General features: G+C 34.0%; 1 protein-coding gene across 1 annotated transcript in view; it reads left to right on the top strand.

Annotated features, from left to right (window-relative positions):
* The first annotated feature begins 7,081 nt into the window (after positions 1-7,081).
* The window catches only part of LOC146995623 (insulin-like growth factor-binding protein-related protein 1), a 40,744-nt gene continuing 23,415 nt past the window's right edge, over positions 7,082-24,410 (top strand). Inside the window, exon 1 of the mRNA XM_085821530.1 lies at positions 7,082-7,593. Coding sequence (XP_085677656.1) covers positions 7,164-7,593 — 430 coding nt within the window. The 5' untranslated portion in view covers positions 7,082-7,163. The remainder of the gene's footprint in view (positions 7,594-24,410) is intronic.

The following is a 24,410-nucleotide window of genomic DNA, read 5'->3' as shown; positions in this document are numbered from 1 at the left end:
ATTATTTATTACTTAGAGGGTAACTATCGATTGTAAACTACTCAAATTTTCGTTTTAGAATGATTACAAAACAGGAAACATTACAGAATATATTAGCTGAATCGTTATTGAATATACTTCTGAGGAATAAAAGCTACTGCGTATGGTAAGTAACTATATGTTCCATTCGTATATACTTTAACAAATTAAAGAATAAATCCAGTTTAAATTACTGAATTAAAGTCAAGGAAATTATTATAAATAACTGATATTAAATATAACGTTTATAAACAAAATAAACCAAAATGAGATGAAACAGAAGCAAATGCATTAAGCACAAATAAATTTCGGTAGTATTGTAATTAATTGTAAATAGTCGATAAGACCCACATAATGAACAGGCTTGTGTAACGGTTGCTTATGCTTAGTCGCTAGTATTTCCTGCCACGCCAACGGTACACCACTGAGCATGCGCAGTAAACGAAATTCGTTAACATTGATCAACTGAATGTACGGTTTGCCATTATCATACTTGCCAACCTATGACACTCAAAAATCAGGAGATTTTTTTAAGAAATCAGGAGATTTTTCACAATGTTAAAAAGACTTTTTAAATGATAAAAATATAGTTTTTAATAATGAATTAACTTTAAGTAGTAACTAATTCTTAAATGAAAGCAACACAAAAATACCTTACACATAAAAAAAATTTTATTACATGCATCGTTTAAGAAAAAAAAAAAAAAAAAAAAAAAAAAAAAGACACTTTAATCAGTTTTCGTACAAATGTTATAAACAGTGGCAGATTTTGCTTTCTTTAAGAAAGAAACTTCATCATTGTGTTCACAGCAATTGCCACGTAGGCCTGCTTTCGCTAATAAAAGTTTTTCTAATGTGCCATCTCTAATATTAGATCTAAATTTAGTCCTCGTTTTCGCAACAACACTGAGAATCCTCTCACACTCTGCATTACTATAGGGAACTGTCAAGATGGCCAACACAATTCTAGACAGTTCACTATATTTTAAAATTCCATCAGCACCTTTCAGTTTTGCAATTAAACTCCACTGGGTGTCAATCGTAGCTGATTTCATAACTTCATCCAAGTTTTCTAATTGTAAACTGCTGTTATGCAGCTGTTGGAACTGTTTCAATTTTTCCTTCCTTTTAGAACTCCTTTCAAGATAATAATAAATATCAACAATGTGTCCATCCACATTTATTGGTAAAGAAGTTGCCCCCTTTTTCAGCTGCTAAATTTAAGAGGTGACAGGTGCACCTCATAATCTGCAAATCAGAATTTTCCTTTCTTAAGATGCCTGCAACACCAGCCTTCCGAGCCTACAAATACTGGTGCATTATCGGCACCAAGTGCTAAGCAATTATCCAGAGTGCCTGCAGTTTTCTTTTAAAGTTTTAATAATTAGCTGTGCTATATTAAAGCCTGTCAAATGTCCTTCTAAAGTGGGAACATAAAGTAAACTGCACTCAATTTCTGAAGCCTCTGGATCAAAAAAAGAAACAACAATTGGATACAGTTTTGAATCGGTATTATTGCTTCCATCCGTTGAGAGGCAGAACTGAGCTGTTTTAATGCAATCAATAACTGAAGATTTATTTTTCAAACCCATTTCTTTAACAATTGCACCTGTTTTGATTCTTGCACCTTGAGTATTTCTTAGCGATTTCACTATCGGGAAACATTTTTCTAAATAAAGCTGCAGCGTGATCCGATGCATTCAGTGGCAGGTTGTGCTCCAGTAAAAAGGCAGAAAACAGACATTCTGCATTAATAACTTTTTGGTCCTTTGTTTCCGAAGAAAAATTTAATTTTTCGTTTTTTTCAAAACAACTCATGTTATCCTTGTGTTTTTGTGTACGCACATGTTTGAGAACATCCGGCCTTCCAACATACGAAGTCGAAAAATCGCAACGACAGGCGGTACACATCGCAAATTTATTACATTTCCTTGAGGAAATGATGGAAGGAAAGTCGACTGTGTACGATTTTTGAAACGTACACGAGTATTTCACCTTTCTCGCAGACGTAACAAAAGATGATAATTTCTAAAACTATTTCCCTAAGGCACGTGTACTCACACAACTCAGGACAAAATGAACGAAATAACTAAAAAGAACGTCCAAATAACAACTTGCTTTGTCCTCATTGGCTAATATATGCCAGCTGACACGCAGTGGAGCTCGAAGCCCATTGGAGAACTGGAGAATGACGTTTCTGGATACGTATAATGCTCTCACTCACAAAGCAGAAGCTATCTGATTCGCAAGGTTTTGTTTTAGATATAATGTAGAGAAAATTCAATTGCTTTCAGACGTCCAAAAGCACTTTTTTTATTCATATAACAAAGTATTAAGTCAAGTTGCATAAAAATCGTGAGAAATTTTAAGAATAAGAAAAAGTCGGGAGAAATATATTGTAAATCGGGTTGGCGGGAGAGCGGTCGAAAATCGGGAGTCTCCCGCCTAAATCGGGAGAGTTGGCAACTCTACATTATGCTTCCGGATTATGCCCAAGTCTATTACTGTGATCCCAATTTCAAGCCTTAACAGAAAATGGTCCTGGATAACCTGGTTTCGAATTTCAATTTCCCAAAAGACAAAAATGGACGTAATTTTTTTAGATGTACTTTCGTCGAATCTTGTCGAACAACGAAAGAGTTAAAAGGGATTAGTTGCTAAATTCTGCTGAAAAAAATTATGTTTTTGTTGCAAATTTTTTAACAGTTTCAGCAACGTAAAACTGAGTAGTTCTGAATTTAACGACTGAAGCCACTTAAATGAGCACTTAAAAATTCCTGAAACAAATAAATGCATTTCTGGAATCTACATCTTTGGTCCGATTTCTTAGAACAATTACGAAAGAATAAACCTGTTGATTCGGAATTTCAAAATTTATTTAAAAAATTGCATTTAAAGAAGCATTGACGCGATGTTATTAAAAGAATTATCTCTGCCATTCAGTTTTTTAGCGAAACAAATCTTAGCCTTCCCCTGGTTCCAGTAACAAGTTATTCGAAAGAAATCATAATTTTTTAATGTGTATAGAAATGATCACAAAATTTGACTCTATAAATTAAATTTTCATCCTGGAAGATAATTCTGTAATCCTTTCTAAATTTTGAAATAATCAATGGCATAGAGGGGGAGAGAATAAAAACTTTCGGAACAGATAATGATTTTTTTTCTAATAAAGAAAATTTAATATCATTTTCATTCCAAAGATATTTAAATAAAATTAATTTATTTTAAATAATAGTGAAGTTTAATAAAAATTAAAAACTATTTCTTTTATCAGTTACACATGCAATAATTAACAGCATTACAATTTTATAATTAACAGAATAGACTTGATCTTTAAATTTGATTTCAATTGATTTAACGCTTTTACAAGATTTAATTTTTGTATTATATAAGCAATACTGTAGACAGAATTGTACAAAATATTACATAAATTTAGAAGCTAAAAATACGTTTAGCTAGATGGGGGAAAGGAAAAAATTTTAATCAAAAAGTATTCAGTACTTAAGAATAAAAATGGGCTTCATTTTCCTCTTCTGCATATATAATTTGCTCTGATTGCAGTTTGAAAAATTTTCAGATTTCTATAGAACACCATTGTTTAAAGGTTTTATAAAATTTTATATAGTTTTGCAAAGCGGTATTTCTGTAGAATTCTGTACTGTAAAAGTTTTATGAAATTTCTATAGAATTTTATAGACAAGCATTTCTGTAAATGATTACCTATTAGGTTCTATGAAGTAACGTAAAGCTTTGTCAACCTCTATAAGAAATTTTGGTAAGGAAACTTGTTTGGAATTCTTTAGAATTTTATAACTCTTAGAAGTCAGAGATCTTCGTAAAAATTCTATGATTTTAAACAGAGCCGTGCTTAGGTATTTTTTTTTACCTGAGGCAAAAAGCCCGCCCTTACCTACAAACAAATTATCTATTAATTAATTAAATCTCTAGACTTTAATATTTAACAAATTTAACTATACTAAATCATACAATAACGCTTTTAATAATTCTTATCATAACTTTATGGAATCCGAGAATTAATACCTATAATAAATTATAATTTTTAAATGAAAACATTAAACAATCATTTTTGAGAAATAGCAAATAACATTGAAATAATATGGAGATGCTGCATTAATAGTCAAGCTTTTTATGCAGTTTAGTTTTTCTTGCTTTTAATGATGTAAATTCGATATCCTTTTTCAAAATCTATAAAAGAAATTTTACGTTATTTAAAAAAATCCGGAAAATGTCACATTACCTGTCTCACAATCTTTCATTTCTCTGAGACAAAATAATTTGTGATTCAAACTGTTTACTTCTCAGATTATTGCTAAAGTCCTAGCTAGTAACCTTTATCGCCTTACCAAAATGTCGCCAAACTACCTGTTACCATATTCTAAAGATTAACTAAAAAGATTACCTAAGTTTAACATAATATGTAACTGCACTTAACTTTTTTTAATGTAGAAAAACAATAACACGAGACGAACTCCTGGCCTGGTTATAACTTTCAGTGAAATAAGACATTATGCTAGCAGGAAGGGGCTTTCAGACTGGCAAGCTCGAGGCTGCCTTAACACAGTTTAAATGAGCAACTCACATTCCACGTCCCCGTTCTAAAGGAATGGTAAAAACATCTGCCGTCAACAAGGACCCCCGGTAAAAGTATAGTTTAGGGTACCCCTTGGCGAAACTTGGCGATTTTTGGCGGTACATGGATACCGATTTTGTGCAATTCTTTGACTTGTTATTTTGGCTTGCGAAGCGGACATTGCGCACTCCTTTGACTTTATCCATGTACACGTCGACCTATTTTCACTTAAAAAATCCCAGAATTGCACAAACTTGCATTGCGCACTGCCTTTACTTTGTCCATGTACACATCGATATATTTTCACTTAAAAAGTCAAAGGAGCACCAAAGTCTACAACATCGGCAAACAAAAAATACATAATCTCAATAAAATACATTTTAAACCAAACAATAAAATAACATAAAAAACGAAAAACATGTTATACATTTTAAGCACTACCAAAAGCAAATATTCACTTACTATGATTTTCGAGTTCGCTTCGTACATCCAGAGCCACGTAAAAATCAAAATATCAATCATACTCAAATGACTTTTTTCAAACCAAGTACACTTTCTGATCGAACGCTTCACATAGTGACTATCTGAGCCTTTCTTCCTACAAACACATTCAAATCCAACTAAACGGTTTTAACACACACCACAAAAACGCTTACAAAACATCCCATGATTCAAAATTTCCCAGAATCATGCACCCGATTACGTCACGATAGGGTTTCCATAACATTCAAATATTCAGGCTACCATAAATGAAACAACAACTTCGCCATAATACAAGGGGTAGCTTAAAGTCTACTCTACCCGGGACCCTCAACGCTGGACAGCAGAACGAAGTCACTTAAACACTGTCAGAGAGACCGGGCCGCGTAAAGGCAAACCGCACATTGAGTTGATCAATGTTAAACGAATTTCGCTTACTGCGCATGTCCAGAATAGAATTTTGGGCAATTACAACGTTAGCACAATTTTAAATGAAGAGAAATACGGTATATGGTTGATATTGTGTTATCTGGGTGTATACATTTCGGGGTTTTAAAACTTGTTAGGCTGTAAGTTGCTTCATTACTTAGAGTGCAAATGTCGATTGTAAACTACGCAAATTTTCCTTTAAGAAGGATAACAAAACAGGAAGCTTTACAAGATATATTAGCTAAATGATACAAAATATGCCATTCGTATATACTTTCACAAATTAAGGAATAAATCCAGTTTGAATTACTGAATTTAAGTAACTGATATTAAATAAAATTAAAATAAACGAAAATGAAATGAAACACAAGCACATGCAATAAGCATGCAACAAATTTCCGTAGATTTGCAATTTTTTAAAACAATAAAACCAACATGACTTAACAGGCTTGTATAGGGTTACTTATGCTTAGTCGCTAGTATTTCCTCCCACGCCAAAGGTACACCACTGAGCATGCGCAGTAAGCGAAATTCGTTAACACTGATCAACTCAATGTGCGGTTTACCATTATGCGACCGGGCCACCCATCCGGCCTGCTAACCCTACGTCATGGTACGCAGATGTCGGCTTTAGGCGCACCCAGGGGGAAACAATGCAAGGATATGAATATACAGTTTTGAGGCTCCAGGTGCCCACTGAAAACCTCAAGCAGTTTAAAGGCTCTCTGAATTTGCCAACTCCATTGACGGGAGTGTTTTGCCCCGGACAACCACGAATATCTGACTATATAGCTCAACCATAACCGGACGAGAACGCCATATAGCCCCTGCCGAGCCTGAAGCAGCCATCGCTAGCAATGACTCCAGGCCTGGGAAGACTGATTTTAAATATCCGTGGCCGAGACTGCCTAGGTACAGATCTTAATCAGTAGCTTCCCAGGCTTTACCTCAGTCGATTCCTGGAGAGGCGTTCAAATAAGACAAGAATTTTTCTGCTCAGACAGGCAGTGAGACAAGCTGCTTGTTTTAATGATTGCACGGCACCTTCTTTGACTCGGCGCCGTTGTGTGCCGCACGACCTGGCACCTATTGTCGGCGCGGGCGTGTAGCATACATTTTATGTATATTTATAACATCCTTAAATTTTTAAAAACCTTTTTCAAATATCTGAAAATTATAATTTTTTTAAAACATATTTTTTCCCCAAATTGCTATAAATATTTTCTGGGTAAAATATAAAAATATCTTCAAAATATTTTTTGTGTAAGATATAAAAATATCTGCATATACAACTGGAACAGCATAGTTCACACTCGTATATATTTTTCGTTCAGTTAAAAAAAATTGTTTTCTAAGAGAGCCATTTGTAATTTCTTGCTCGCAATCTCGTATATCTTTTCAATGAAAATCGCATTACAGCTGGAAATTTAATACCGATAGAAATCGTCCTTGCACATACATACAGGGAACTATTTATCAATGCTTTCTTTGTTAACTCTTGGCGAGAGAAAAGTTTCAGTTGGCGATGAAATACGAAATTGTTGCAACCCTGCAACGCAACTTCGGAGCGAAAAACTGGGTTGGGTCGGAAAACTGCGATCTCCGGCAAGAGCACGTTTCCGGTTCCGAATTTCAGATTAAAATGTATTTTAAATTACTAATTCTCGCGTTCGCGTTTATACAGGTTCGATCCGAACTCGACGATAAGTGCGGAGAGTGCGAACCCGAGAAATGTAAGCCACCTGCCGAAGAATGTCTTGCAGGATTGGTACGTGATCTCTGCGGTTGCTGCTATGTGTGTGGCCGGCGGGAAGGTGAGCTCTGCGATGGAGATCTCTTACCTATCCCGTATCTTAACAGAGGCCACGGCCCGTGTGGAGAGCACCTGGAATGCAGGCCCCGAACAGATTTAGCTCCTGGAGATTTACCTGAAGCTCTGTGCGTCTGCATCAAAACCGAAGCACTTTGTGGCAATGATGGCGTAACGTACAAGAACGAGTGCCAATTGACTGAGGCACGGTACAGATACAGAAATGGGCTGCAAGCTGCACACAGAGGACCCTGCAAGAGCGGTATGATAAATAAATTTCATTAAATCTTATTTTAGCACGCAGGGAAAAAAAAAAAAAAAAAAAAGGCCACAGCGTAAAATCTATTCTTTAGAATTCTGTAAAAAGGAAAATCCATTATTAACCCTTACAAAAATATCTTATAGAATTCTAAGGAAAAAAAAATGAATAAAAATTCTCTAAAATCCTTTAGAATTGTAGCCCAGTTTTCTGTAACCTGAGTCAAAGATCTAAAGAATTTTATAAAGTTATGCTAAAGATTCTAAAGAGATCTGCGCAGAGATTTTTTTAAAACATTTTACAGCGTTTCTAAAGTTTTTTTTTTTTTTTTTTTTTTTTTTTTTGAAAATTGGAACTTTTGATGGACTACTATAAACTGTTTTTTAATTTTAAAGAATTCTAAACATAGTTCCTTTAATTTTTTTATTAAGAAAAAACCTTATAGAGACTTTTGAGATTTTAAAGGCATTAAAAAATCAACAAAAATTTTTTTGGAATTGAAAAGAATAAATTAAATTTTCATCCTGGAAGATAATTCTGTAATCCTTTCTAAATTTTGAAATAATCAATGGCATAGAGGGGGAGAGAATAAAAACTTTCGGAACAGATAATGATTTTTTTTCTAATAAAGAAAATTTAATATCATTTTCATTCCAAAGATATTTAAATAAAATTAATTTATTTTAAATAATAGTGAAGTTTAATAAAAATTAAAAACTATTTCTTTTATCAGTTACACATGCAATAATTAACAGCATTACAATTTTATAATTAACAGAATAGACTTGATCTTTAAATTTGATTTCAATTGATTTAACGCTTTTACAAGATTTAATTTTTGTATTATATAAGCAATACTGTAGACAGAATTGTACAAAATATTACATAAATTTAGAAGCTAAAAATACGTTTAGCTAGATGGGGGAAAGGAAAAAATTTTAATCAAAAAGTATTCAGTACTTAAGAATAAAAATGGGCTTCATTTTCCTCTTCTGCATATATAATTTGCTCTGATTGCAGTTTGAAAAATTTTCAGATTTCTATAGAACACCATTGTTTAAAGGTTTTATAAAATTTTATATAGTTTTGCAAAGCGGTATTTCTGTAGAATTCTGTACTGTAAAAGTTTTATGAAATTTCTATAGAATTTTATAGACAAGCATTTCTGTAAATGATTACCTATTAGGTTCTATGAAGTAACGTAAAGCTTTGTCAACCTCTATAAGAAATTTTGGTAAGGAAACTTGTTTGGAATTCTTTAGAATTTTATAACTCTTAGAAGTCAGAGATCTTCGTAAAAATTCTATGATTTTAAACAGAGCCGTGCTTAGGTATTTTTTTTTACCTGAGGCAAAAAGCCCGCCCTTACCTACAAACAAATTATCTATTAATTAATTAAATCTCTAGACTTTAATATTTAACAAATTTAACTATACTAAATCATACAATAACGCTTTTAATAATTCTTATCATAACTTTATGGAATCCGAGAATTAATACCTATAATAAATTATAATTTTTAAATGAAAACATTAAACAATCATTTTTGAGAAATAGCAAATAACATTGAAATAATATGGAGATGCTGCATTAATAGTCAAGCTTTTTATGCAGTTTAGTTTTTCTTGCTTTTAATGATGTAAATTCGATATCCTTTTTCAAAATCTATAAAAGAAATTTTACGTTATTTAAAAAAAAATTATGAGCGTAAAGGGGTGTAAGACGCAAAGGCCTATTATTCTCAAAACGGCATTTCGCGTCGTTTCAGTTTCTGCGTTAGTTCATTTTTAACACTGTTGTCACCAAATATTATTGCCATGTATTATATTTAAAGAAACTAAAAAATGAAGAATCTGCATGAATATTTCTCGTACTGTGAAAAAACAACGGTACCCAGAGCCATCCAGTTTTGAATAAGGTAGTCCTCCAACGAACACGGGCACTTGGAAGCCCGAATTTTGAATTTGTTTTATTACCTATTTCAAATTTTGTAAAACTTCACGAATTTTTGATTAACAAACTCAACAATTTCTAAGCGAGCAATTGCAACACTGTACGGAAAAAAGTATTTTTATCTCCAGCGTGCCAGAATGTGAATCGAAAATTCTAAAGATATGCTGTTTTTAAATATTTTGCGATACTGCTATTGAATTGAATTTTATGTGGTTTAAATGCGAAGAACATGATATTTAATACATAAAGGTAACACACAACACGTTAAAAAAAAGGCCTTTATGGCGTAATATAAAATGTGAAAAAGCTTTCAAATTTTCCTCCTGATTCTTTATTTTTATTTTTTATTTTAACTTCCCTGCATCTTTCACCTTAATAATAGCAACCAGCAATGTTAAAAATATTTTGAACGTAATTTTCGAGTTCATATATGATTGAAACCATATTCCTGAAATATCCATAAAATATGTAATTTTGCTTTAACGACCGGCATTGCTGAAATAACGTGCTTGTTTAAAACTATATATTTCTGACGAAATATCTGGAGCATTGGGATATCGTTTGGATATTTATGTGTTAAACTGAAAGCTGATTCGTTTTCAAATAACTAAACATCGCTCCTCTTAGGCTGATAACCTTCATATATTCTGCCGGAATCAACCTAGTATATGTAGTGAAAGCACAGTTTGGAGTACTGTGTAGGAACACTGAGGGGTAGAAGCTTAGCAATGCTGTTTGGCGTAGATACTTGATGCTTAGAGCGTCGACCCATGCGAAATTCAATCAGGCTCGACTTCTTCCTCTTCACGATCCTGATTAAATTCTATTTTTATTTAAATTCACATTTGTGGACACAATTTATTTGGCACTCTAATCGTGCCTATTCAAGAACACTTAAATTTTTTTAAATACTATTACAATAGGAAAAGAACACAGCGACGTCCAATGAGCGCAGAGAATTAAGCTAAAAGTACGCATTTATCCAATATGGCAGTCTGTTAATAGAAAAGTTTTGGTTTAAGTTAGAAAGGTTTCAGTTCTCAGAGTTAAGTTCCCAATTAATTACGTCATCAGCGTTACGCAAGCCTTATGGCATAGATTAATCTAGCAATGATGCAGTCTACAAATGTTATTATTTTTAGAATAGAGAAACGAAAAATGAGGAATTAAGAAGCTATTATTAAATTAAATTACAAAGCTGATTTACATATTTTTTGTCTTCCATATGTATACACATTTATTTTTAAAGCTAAATTTCACATTTCTGAAAAAACGTTTTCTCTCATTTTTTGTAGGAAAAGAGATAATGCTTCTGCTATGTTTGTTTGTTTATTCAAAGTATGGCAAAGTTACGTGAGCTATTTACCTAAGGGGGGATACCATCGTGAATGACTTTCTAAGGGAAACAGGCTTGCGCAGAGGCTGTTCGCATGCTTTTTAGACGATTTTCATTGTATTTACAGAGATATTTTATCTAAAATTTTTATTTCTGCAGTGTTTGATAACCCTTATTCTTAATTATCTTTGTATACTGTAAGCCCACCAGCGGCCGAGCGGTAAAGTCGCTGAACACTGGTAGTTCGGTACGAGGTTCGAATCCCGCGAACGGGCTGGCTGCATGGGCGTTTGCGTGGTTTTCTCCAAGTGTAACGTGTATACGAGCCAGTTTCCCTTAGAAATTCCTCCACGAAGGCATCCTTTCCCTTAGGCAGATAGCCCTCGTGTGCTTTGCCATAATTAAATACACACACACACACACTTTGTATACTGTAATTTTCAAGCTAATAAAGTCTTGTGAAGTATCGGAAAAGGTATTTTATCCGATTCCTCTTGAAGAGCTTTCCAAACTCCAAGGAGGATTGTAGGATGACGTTTGGACAATCCGCTTTTTTAAAAGTCAAAACACGTAAAAATCCACGGGTGATAAATCAGGAGATTTAATAGGGATATGACTGAAATGTATGTCCTTCATACCCGTTTTTTGTTCCATTTTTTTCCCGTAAATTAACGGTAGATTTTGACGAGTCGCAGCTTGCTTTGTCTTGATGCAGTTCTTCTTGGTTTATGGCATTGTGGATAAAGAGAAAGTATTTCCTATTTGAAAATGGGGTATAAAATATGTTCCTGATAATATGGGGAGCTATTCTTAACATTTTTCTCCACTCTCTGTAGCCCATTATATGAAAAACCAGCAACAGTCATAAATGCCTTTGAAAAACTTTAAATTCTTTGAACCATCTTTTGAGATATTTTTCCTCCTCTTTGATGGAAATAAATGGAGCTCTTTTTATTTCAGTTATTTAAACACACCCAAGATTCATCTATTGCGACAACATTTTTCCATTTTTGTCCGGATAAATGTTTCTCATATAGAATTCAGCGTTCCGCGATATATCTTGTAGAAATACAATGCGCATTACGTTTTTTGAGCCTTTTCAAGATTCAAATCAGCATTAACCACTTCGTTTAGTATTGGTACAGAACATTTGAATGATTTTGCAACTGTCCTTTGAGTCGGGGACTACACTCTGTTTTTTCTTTGTATATGTATTTGGAACAATATTTTCACTTGAAGCCAAATTCTAAGGTGTTTTGACGTTCTTGTTGACAATATTACCTACCGTAGCTGTAAATATCGAAAAACGATGGCTTTCAGGGCGTTTTTCAATGTTATTTAGCAGACGAAAATTTGTACTTTCAGAAAAAAATAGTTTAGAAAAATATTGTTGTAGTTAAAAAAAATTCCAAGCAGAAGGTTTTTTTTTTTTTTTTAACAGAGCAAAATCGTCTAAAAAATGTCTGAACAGCCTCTGTATTTACATTTCACGAGAGGAAAACATCGAAAACGCGCATGCAGCCAACGCATCTGCTGGCATTTGGTTTTAAGTTAATTCCCTACGCTTTATGTATGCTTAAAAATTTTAATTGCTAAGCTTCATTTACTTAGGAAAGCTTTAAATCTGTATAAATATAAAATAACATTAATGAATTGAAAATTATATGCGATATGTCATAATGTTCAAATGTTTTATTCCTTAGCTGATTTAGCGCTTCTCCTAGCTGTTCACCTGCCCCTTGTTCTGACTGTTAATTTACATAAAGCTTCTACAAGTTATGCATAAAGAATCTATAGATACGGAGGTCACTCTGAAATTTTTGAGATACGCGCAGACGATAAATGGCAGAAAAAAATGAATGATTACGTTTGAAAATATGACCTAATATTGCCAAGCAGGCAATTTTTGCTGGCCAATTGAAAGTAGTTTAGAGTAGATTAAATTTTGGGCAGAAGGAAAAATGGAGTTGACACAAGAACTTTATCCCTCAATGATTTTCTACGATTTTAAAGTGGGATTAAATCAAAAAGAATGCGTTCAACGTCTACAATTAGCATTTAGAAATGAAGATCCATCTCGTGCTATTGTATTCAGATGGTTTACAGAATTTCACAGAGATTGAAACTCTTTTCAGGATGTATCTGTCTATATTTTGAACTCCCGCCTCGTCCACAAAAGAATGCGGGACCCTCTTCAGGATGAAGAACAAACACACAGGAAGGCTGTCATCAGCAGTAATCCGGGATAATGTGTCTGCCAGACGGAAAATGTGAATCGATGATAATGGCTGCACCTACCAAATTGATAAAAAAGGAACTTAACATTAAATCCGCCGCCATACATAAAATGATTCATGAAGAATTGTACATAAAATTAGTTTGCTGTTGGATTCACCATGATTTAACTGAGCACCAAAAAGAGGGTCGTATCAGAATCAGTAAAGAAACCCTTAAATTACTTAGAGGTGGTTGGTGGCCATCCCGTTATTTCTAAAATCGTACCTGGTGATGTAACGTACATACAATATCTGACGTTCCGACACGTCAAGAAAGTGAACTATGGGTCTTTGAAGATGACTATAATGGTGAAAACACAACGTGCCATGAAAACAGTAATGCATGCTGTTTTCTTCAGAAGTATAAGACTGGTCAACGTCATCAAGCTAGAAGGGCAGAAGACAGTCACAGCTAACTGGTACACCACTAAGTGTCTTCCAGAAATTCTTCAAGAGGTGAATGTTAGAGGATTCACGCTTCACCACGACGATGCATCTTCTCATTGAGCAAAATGGACAGATGAGTTTCTTAAACAAACCCACATCAAAGTGATAGAATATCCGCCGTGTTCATACCATCTAGCTATGTGTGACTTTTGGCTATTTTTTAGTCTAAAAAGAACTTACGTGGACATCGTTTGCTTTCCGAAGATGAGATTGATGAGGCTATAAATGCATATTGTCATTGATTCCAAGAAATGAATGGCTTGAGGCATTTAATATTTGGAAAATTCGCCTACAGAAATGCATTGATGCTGGAGAGGATTACTTTGAACATTCCTAAAATTTCGTAAGTATAACTTTAAAAATTTATGTGTATCTCAAAAATTTCAGAGTGACCCTCGTGTATGAGTGAATAATTCAGATTTGTGCAGAGATTCTATGAAAATTTGTATAATTTCGAAAGGCTTCACGTACAGTATCTTATACATTATACATAGAATCTAGCAATAGAATTCTACTGAAAATATCAGACCCCCGTTACAGAAAACTGGGCCACAATTCCAAAGAATTTAACACAATTTTCTTTCTTTAATTTTCTATAAAAGATCTTATAGAACAGCAATCTCAAACTGGCGGCCTACAAGCAATTTTTTGCGACCTGTGTATACATTTCCTGTAAATTAATTAGCGGTATTATTACATTATTTATAATGAAAAGAATTTGAACAAATATTTATGAATTTAATGTTTCTGAATCAAATTTTACATGACTTTCATTATCATTGTAAACCAACGTCAGTAACACACTAGGTATTGTACAAATGGAGCTAATTATTTTGCACTGTTAAAATTTTATTCAAAGATCTGAAGATATAGATTAGATTAGCTTTGACAGTACAAATCCAAAGATAAAGATCCTCAGTAAGGAATTTTTGCAATGGGAATAATCGCATTTTTTGGGAGTACGTTCATACGTGCTGCCAAGATGCTGATGGTACTTCTAGCTCTGAAAATGACTGCTAAAGTAACAATAATAACTTTTAAAAACTCATTTAATGTCAAAGCAGTTCGAAGAATGTAATTCATGAAACTATAAAATAAAAATAAGTTTTCTAAAATCCTATTAATTCGATTGTTGCAGTCTAAAATTAACAATTTTAATTCTATAAAAACAGCATCTTATCTGTTTCCCCAAAAAGCCTTCAAAACGTAGTATTCTATATTAAATTGCTTTCTAGTCATTGCCATTCTCAGCTTCAAAACAAAGACTAATTAAATTAAACATTTTGATACGAGTATTTTCTATCGTTTGAAAACACTCAGTTAGTACTTTTCTATGTTGACAGTTCGTGCGAACTTTGTGAACAAACAAAAAAATTAACCGAAAGTTTTGAAATCTTATTTACAATTCCAAGCAATAACCATTTTTATAAGATATTCTGAATAAACTCTAATATCTTCACCAGTTTACATCAGAAATATATATAGTCTAATGCAGGCTTTCTCTACATTTCTAGAAGGTCATCCCTTCTCTTCAAAACTGGAAAAAATGAATGTATACATGAAAAATAAATAAATATCTTCTAGATTTAGATGACTTTCCAATGTGTTTTATAAATTAAGCAAAGCAAGTGTACAAAACGTTGATAAATACCAAAAAGTAGTTTTTTACTTTTGAACTAAAACTAAATATAAAGGCTATTCGCACATTTTTTAGACGATTTCTACTTGGAAAAATGGAATTCAAAAATATAGTTGCAGTTTAAAAAACATTTCTACTTGAAAAATTTTTTTTTAAAACTGCAACTTTATTTTTGAAATTTAAAATTATGCTCTGCAGCTTGATAATTTTTGTTTCCTTACGAAATGATGGTCTTAAAGAAGGCATAAGGTATTTCTCCTGCCTTTTTAGCGCGCCTTCGTAGTGTAGTGGTCTGCACTCTGGGCGCGTATTCCAGAGGTTCGCAGATCGATTTTCTGCAAAGTCGTTGCTCATTTTTCACTTCCCCTGCTTCCAAAGTACCTAATGACTGTACAGTGGCGCCCGAACTAAAAGGGTGGTGGATGATGAATCCCCACACACAGGATTTGGCGATTGGGTCCCCTAAACCCCAGTCGCTCTTTAAAAGTGGGAGTATATAAGGTATTTCTCCCACAGTCTTAGCGTACTTTCGTAGTGTAGTGGTCTGCACGCTACACTACGCTTTTTACGCGTATTCCAGTGTCCGTGGTTCGATTCCCAGCGTTGCTCATAACTCCTGCTTCAAAAAAAAAAAAAAAAAAAAAAAATCCTAATGTCTCTACAAAGGAATGGATGAAAGGCCATGTTTGTGCTCTTTCCGAAGAAAATTATTCTTATTTAATTATTAAAAATGCTGAGAAAGCCATAGTTTTTCGCTATCTAAAGCTAAGATAGAATATTGCCACCAAGAAAGGGAAAAAAGTGAAATTTTGGCTTCAAGTGGAAAATTGTTTCAAATGCGTATCCAAAAGAAACGAAATATTCCGAATGTGACAAAGGCAAGATCTTTGATGTTAAAAAAGAATCCTCGAAGTCAAAGGACTGATGCAATATCATTAAAGTGCTCAGTGTCAACCATAAACAAAGTAATTAATGTTGATTTGAATCTTGAAAAAGCGTAAACGCAATCTGCATCGTCTTTCTCCAAGACATATCGCCAAACGCAGAACGCGCTGCAGAATTCTTTATGAGAAACATTTATCCGGACAAAAATGGAAAAATGTTGTCACCATAGATGAATCTTCAGTGTATTTAAATAGCTGAAATAAAAAGATATGCATTTAGTTCCATCAAAGAGGAAAAAAAAATCTTAAAAGATGGTTCAAAGAATCTAAGGAAAGTTTTTCAAGGTGACTTATTATTGTTGCTTATTTGATTGTCGAACAATGTTACTCGTGTTAGCTATGATTTCAAGAAATCAATGTATTTATTCTGTGAGGTTTTCAAGTAAATGGGACGGAACATTTTTGAACGTAGCCCTAGCAGAGAAACAAGAGGAAAATCTTTGAAAGTTTGTGTTAAATTAACAAATGTAATAACGCAACTAAAAACAGTTCCTAATTCTTGCTAATCGAAATATGCGATAACCGATAAAACTTCGTATAAGATCATACACATCGCTGCCAGGACCGAAATTTTATTCGTGTAAACTCGACTTGAGCGAGTACGAGTTAAGGAGGGTTTAGTTCATGTATTTTAATTTTCTATAATAATTATTTTTGGAAGCTGGCCGCACGAACGATTATAATAATAATAATAAAAGAAAAAAAGAGAAGAAAAAAGAAAGAGCTTTAACAAAACAATTATGAGTCAGTAACTATATGTAAAAATTATCACTCAGGAGTTATTTACCATTCAGTCAGGAGTTATTTAACCATTTTTCACCTGAATTCAGTTGCAATTATAATTCTACTAAATTAACAGCTTAACAGCGTTATATATTTATAAAGAAAATTCACCTTCATTTAGCGAAACTACCAAGGTGAATAAATAAATTCCAAGATCGCTAATCGATCATTCAGCTATGAAACCGGCCTCTAATTATGAGAACCTCAAACTCAAACCAAATATGAACTTTCACCGACGCTTGTTTCAAGTTTGGCACAGTGCCAGTGTTCTATATTCGTAAAACCGTCGGATGCACATCTTTTTTGCTCTGGCGGATCTGCCTTTATTTTGACTGGAACAATTTTTGAACGTCTTTCGAGTTTTCAAAAGCCATTTTTTTCTCAAAATTCTCAACAATTTCAGGAAAAATAAACGGGTTTATCGTTTTTTTTATTAAATGTTTTTAAAAATGTTTAAAAATTAATTAAAATTCAACATATTTAATTAACTGTTATAGATAACTTAGGAAAATTTACTGAATTTTATTTGGCTAGATCTTGTTCTAAATACTGAAAGTAGAAATTTTTTTACTAATATATTATTTTCTCTCTATTTTAATCCTTTCGCGTTCTAGGATAAATATCATCAAAATGTTCCTTGTAATAAAATAATATTTGTTCCAAGCGTTGTTAATCAGTAACTCACATAATAATTCGGACACTCCAAATTTTTAGCTCCAAACGCGTATTAGTCTCGAAACGGCATTTTGCGTCGAATCGCTATAAACGGCTGTGTGACTTTTCAAACTGTTGCCACCGAATATTATTCCTCTATATTATATTTAAAGAAATAATGAAGAATGTGCATGAATGTATGTATTTTTCTTGCATTGCGAAAAAGAAAAAGAAATATCTAAAGCCATCAAATTTTGAATAACCTAGTCCTTCACCGAACATGGGCACTTGGAAGCCCGAATCTTGAATTTCGAATTTGATTTATTATCTATTTCATATTTTTTAAACTTTAACGAATTTTTGAATGAGAAATTTTACGATTTGAAAGCGAGCACAGTGGCAACGCACAGTACAGAATAAAATAATTTTAACTCCGGCGCGCGAAACTGTCTGTCGAAAATTCTAAAACTATGCTGTTTTTAAATATTTTTAGCCGAAAGAGGCGTTACCCCAAATGCTCTCGATACGTATATGTATGTGTAAATGAAAAAAAAAAAGCGGCCCTTTGGGCGTAATATAAAATCCGCAAGCTTTCAGATTTTTAGCCTAAAAGGGCGTTAGCCCAGAAGTGCCGTAACACCAAACTTCAAGACGATGGGAGTCACATGATAGATTTTCTGAATGTTCGGGAGCCGCAAGTCCAAATTTATATCGTTTGAAAAATAATGAGACTGGTTTTGACTATAAAAAGCTTTTGAAGTAAATTAATGAATATGTGATTAACATGATTATGTATAAATATGAATAAGTGCATCTTATTTCTACTGTTTTGAGTTCAGAAAAGTTAAGTCCCAAGAAAATAAAAATTCGTAACTCTTGTACTGGGAAACTGAGTTTTTTTTTTTTTTTTTCAAGGTAGAGAAACCAAAAAAATTTTCTTCTGATTTCCTTTATACTTCTCCGTTTATAATTGCTGTTGTTTTATTTTAGTATAAGCAATATGAACCGGAAGTATATTCATTGGTCTACAATTACATAAAAAATATTATTATCTGAATAAATTACAAATCATTATTTAAAAAAAAATTGAGAGGTTTTTTTTTTTTTTTTTTAAATGTAAAATAAATAATCATAAATAATCAGCGACTTTACCCGGCCGCTTGTGGGCCCCATGACGAACGGTGTCTGGAGATACGAATACCCAGGGTAGCATATGACTTTCAAAAAAGGCATTTTGATGTAACCTTTGATGCATAATTAATCCTCAGGAATTAATCATCATTTACACCGGAATTAGTATAACTCCGTTGCCAGTTTCTTTACACCATTTAAAAAATTTTCTTCAAACTGTTGTAATTTTAATGTTTAGAAATTATAGGACGTTTGATATTACTGTTAGTCACAATATTTTAATGATTTTTTTATATATATATTTTTAAGTTTGGATTTTGTAATCTTCACATTAGTAGCCCCATGTCAAAAAGACGATATAATGTTACACCAAATATTTTTTCTAGTACACACTTTTTACTTCCTTGTACGAAATAAAGGAAGTATTGCAATCATAAAAAATTCTGAATTTCAACGAAAATATCCATTTTGACCGCTATCGAATGCAATTTAACGAATGTTTTCCCGTGGCATCTTAACGTAAGGGACAGAGTAAAGGACTCTTTTTTTCCCAAACGAATTATAAAACAGATTTAAAATGAAATCGGAAGAGATTTTTTTCGTGGCATCTGTACATACGTACGTATGTATGTATCTCGCATAACTGAAAAACAAGTAGCCTCAGAATGTTGAAATTTTGTATTTAGGACTGCTATAATATGTAGTTGTGCCCCTCCCTTTTCGGTTGCAATCGCCCGCACCAAAAGTATATATATATATATATATATAATAAAGTGAAATTTAATTTTAAAAAATTCTCTTGCGCCATTGCTGCAAGGAATGAAATTTGAATTTAACAAACATTTTCTATTCCTAAAAAGCAAATTTTAAAGTTCATTTAAATTAAATTTAATGCAAAAAAATAAATAATTAATGTTGTTGCGAACTATTCTACAGTATCATTTAAATACTGAGAGCATATGTAAATCAAGTGCAAGTATCAAAGTCATGAATAAATATAAAATTCTAAAAATTATTTAATCCTAATAAATTATTTAGAAAAATGCATAAGTGAATGATTATTGAGCAGGCAGGAGACAGACTTTATCAAGGGGAAGTTGCTCCCAAACTTCATATCATCCATGTAGGCAAGAGTTATGGATGAGGAAACACGAATGAGTCATTGAATATATTGACGAGCACCTTGGGTCTTGTACATTCAGGATGTAATGATCATCCGAAATAGATTGTGCTTTGTAGGAAGACCTTGTGACTCCTGCTTCAAAAATCATAAAGCAAATTTCTTTCTAGGTGAATCGCTGATCGATTATGGTGATAAGAGGGATCATAATCGTTCTGCTGGGATAGGTGAAGTTTTCTCTTTTTCTTTCATCTGCGTTGGTTGCTACAGCAGATGTTGAAGGGTTATCATCAGCATTTAGTGCTGCATCGAATGTTGACAGTATTGCATCGTCCTTGCAATTCTGATCGGTTTGTATGAGATTCTCGCCTGGGCCGACGGCAACTCTGGTCGGCTTACATCTCTGGATAGTTTTATCACCTCGTGACTCTCCATCTGAATCGGAGCTCTGATCCAGGGCCTTGTATTTAGAGGATTCATCATCAGAGTTATCTGTACTGCGCGGATGTCGGTTTTTGTTAACACTGGCATCTCAGGGAAGAAAATCGTCATGGCTAACATGATTGATTGGAGTACGATAACCATCGCTTGATTACTGATGAATTCCTATTGGCAAATTCACGGAACCGAAGGAGGAAGAAATCAAGGTCTCTCTCTTCTTTTGGAGTCAGAAATCGTTTTTCCTTCTAAGCTCCAAGTTCGTGATTTCAGTACTAATAAACTAATGAAATTTATCCATAGCTAAACTGGCGTTAACAACCAGTAGGCAGGAGAGGAAATAGAATCGTGCTAAGCACAAATGTCCATGCAATAAATGAAGCACTGAGTAACAATTCAGAGTTCATAAAACAGCAAGTATATAAGCAGTAGCAAAGAGAATGCACGAGCGAGGGGACTGAGCACTTTCAGGCACGGAATCTAGCAGTGAGCCTGACTGCTTCCCGTTGGCTTTGCAGAAAGATTTTCTTAAACACCGATCTTCATGCATTCTGGCAAGATGACCAGCAGATTTAGATCTCTGTAGTTTTAAGTATTTTACTGCATCAGGTTGTCTATAGATATCTTATGTAGCCTTAAATTAAATCTTCTTCTCCGTGATCCATCCACACGAAACTCACCAAGTGTGCAACTTAAAATCCTTCTCTCAAAAATCCTCGAAGACATCACATAAAGTCAGTGTCCAAGCTTCCGATGCAAAAATCTGGACAGATCTTATAAGACTCTTGTAAAGAAGTAATTTAGTTCTTAGCTTGCGAAGACTGGATTTTAAGTAGCTCTTCAGGCCATGAAATTATCTATTTGGAGAAGATATTCTTTTAAGTATTTTAGAAATCATCTCAATTTTACGATCTATCTTCGTCTGCCAGATAAGTGAAAATAATTAATAGCTACTAATTTCTAATTGACTAAGTAAATAAATCCAGTTTTCTCGTGAAAAATTAGTATTTTTAGACTTTCTATGTAAATATTGGGTGAGCCTTATGTAAATATTCGGATATTTCAACTGCTGATAAAATGAGTTAAAATAATTTTACTAGTAGGCATACGTTATATGACTAAAAAAATTAAGATGTGATGTAGCCGTTCCTCAATAGACACTAATGCCGGCTAGCTTTAAAAGGATTTATTAACAGAGCACACAGGAACGGTTACAAACAAAAGAAATATACATAAAAATGAAACATATACCAAATGGAACATCAAACAGTTGAATAACAAAGACATAGTAAACTAACATCATGGCGGCTGGAGTTCGACTGACGTTTTTTCATATCGCCACGAGATGGCATTTAAATAAAATAGTTCGGTTACAGTTCATGAGTTCATGGTGTTGAATAAAATAGTTCAACTACACTTAAATAGTTCTGTTACATATTCCTCCTCTGACTTCGTAGACGTCTCGGCAAGAAGTCAGGAACTGATATTTGCCTACTTTGTGCAGTGGGCGGAGAATCAGATGGACGGGCTCCAGTTTGACGAGGAGTAGATTTTGCGTCACCAGCACCTTGTGCAACAGGTGCAGATTCGGATGGTATTACACGTTTCGGGCGTCCTCTTTTCTTTAAGGGAACCACTGGAATTACACGAGCTGAGTTTTGCTTATTTCGATCTTGATATGGTTTCAAGGCTGAAACATGATACTTGCCGAGAATTTTGTCTGGTTCATGAGGATCAGCAATATCATAAGTGGTTGGAGATCTTGTAGTCACTATCACATAAGGACCATCTCTCTTGGGCATGAATTTAGCAGTTTTCTTCAGTGGACCTTTGCTGATTGGGTGGAGGGTGACCCAAACTTTATCTCCAGGAACGAATTTCGGTGTTTCTCTTCGTTTTTTTGTCAGCATATCGTTTCTGCTTATCTTGATGCATTTCAATTCTTTCTCGTACCTGTTGTACATTTCTTGTAAAACGTTTCAAATATGGAGTAATTTCGGGAACAAAATTATCGTTCTCAATTACGGCTTTTATATCATGCTTTACATCATCTAAGGTTCGTAACTCTCGTGCAAATTGAAGAAAAGAAGCAGAATGTCCAGTTTAATCACATTTGGCTGTATTCAAAGCAAACCTTATTAATGGCAGTTTATCCTTCCATGACTGATGGTCGTTACCAACAAGTATTGCTAAACGTGGTTTCAGATCTCTATTCTTCCTTTCAACCGGGTTAGATTGTGGGTGATAGACAGGAGTAAGACTTTGGTCAATGTTCAAGATATAGCATAGTTGTTGCATAACAGCACTAGTAAACTGGGTACCATTATCACTTATTATTTTCCTGGGTAACCCAAATCGAAGGGCGACTTCCTCCAAAAGAATAGTGGCACATTCTCTGGCCGTGGCTTCCTTTAAAGCTAATAGTTCTGTCCACTTCGTAGCACAGTCCTGCACAATAAAAATACATTTTTCACCAGACGGTGTTTCAGGAAGGGGACCGAAAAGATCAATTGACAAGGTCTCAAAACGTTGAGCATAGACTGGAGTTTGAAGTAAGCCAGATCGCTTTTGATTAGTGGCTTCTCCCCCTACTTTGAAGACAGTGTGATATTTGTTAAGCAATGCATCAGTTGCAAGCCGTTGGGCTGTAGTTAATTGCTGTCCTTCATTTTCTCGTAGTCGGTAGTTGTTTACAACAACTGGGGTTTCTTCCAGTACTTGGGATTGATGAGGTTTCACGAAGCTATGTTTTCTTCGAGGTTCATCAGAAAAGTTCCACTTATTTTCAGCAAGATTTAAAACAATTTTAGCTTTTTGAAGAAAGTCAGTTCCTAACAGAGTCGAGTTATTTTTGGCATCAGGCAACACAAGGAGCGGAGTTTTGAACTCTCTGCCTTCGAGAAGAATGATTTGTTCGGTGCGAAGTACCTCTTTTTCAGATACCAAACCATCAGCGAAAGACACCTGTAGTGTTGTCTTTTCAAATACTGCATCTTGTTTTTGCAGAATATGATAGAGGGATTCACTTGCAATTGAGTGACTAGCACCAGTGTCGGCGAAAACTGTACCGGAAACACCACCAATACTAATTCGAAATACAGCAGTTCGAGGGGAAGATAAACAGGATCGGATTTGGATAGTGCCAAAATTTGATGAATTTGAAGTCTTTGGGGGGGTTACAGTCTGGACATTTAGACTTGATAAAACCAATTTTTCCGCACCCATAGCATGTTAAAGGAGGTCGCGTTCCTTCTGTTTGTTGCTGACCACGATTTAAAAAGGTTTTATGAGTTCCCTGTATGTCACTTGTTCGATTTTCTACTTTGTGTTTGGATGGATTAGTCGGTTTATAAGAATAATTCCGCCTGCCAGGAAATTCAGTTTTGTAGTTCGTATTTTTAACACGTACAGCTTCATAATCATCCAATTTCTGTACTAATTCAAATGAACTCTTTATTTTTCTCCAAGTATCAATAAAATGCTCCTTAACGTCACTACTGACTCTTTTTTTAAGCTGATCCGTCAGGACCAAGTCTTTGAGTGATTCAGAGTCTGTAACATCGAGACTATGAAGCCACTCTTCGAGATAATTGTTTAATTCGTAAGCAAAATCTTTTCATAAGGACCCAGGGTGTTTTTGGTGTGTAGTAAGTTTAATTCGAAATGATTCAGCATTTAATTTGAATCTTTGTAGCAGAATCTTCTTGATGTAAGAATAATCTTCTAATTTGTCTTTTGGTTCTCTTAAAATAATTTGCGAAATGTCTATAGGCAGAAGAGGTAGGAGATGAGTGATGTAATCTATTTGTTTTATATTAACTTTCTCACATTGTCTTTCAAAAATTTGCAGGTAGGTTGCAATGTCAGAAGTTCCTGTAAATTTAGGGATTAGGTGTTGAATATTTGTTCCAATAGCTGCATTTGAAGCAAAGGCGGCATAGTTAGGGTTTGAGCTAGCAGCTGCCAGGTTTAATTTTAAACGTTCCAATTCTAATAAAAGTTCTTGTTCTTTTCTTTGACGTGTCTCCAGATCGTTGCTTTCACGTTGTTTTTGTTGTCTAGTTTCGATTAAAGTTTCCAGAAGATTCCTGGTAAAAGC

Source organism: Stegodyphus dumicola, chromosome 8, assembly GCF_044657685.1.
Source record: "Stegodyphus dumicola isolate Sdum_Otavi_A_Nest chromosome 8, ASM4465768v1".
Classification (NCBI taxonomy): domain Eukaryota; kingdom Metazoa; phylum Arthropoda; class Arachnida; order Araneae; family Eresidae; genus Stegodyphus; species Stegodyphus dumicola.
This window is presented reverse-complemented; position numbering and strand designations above follow the sequence as displayed.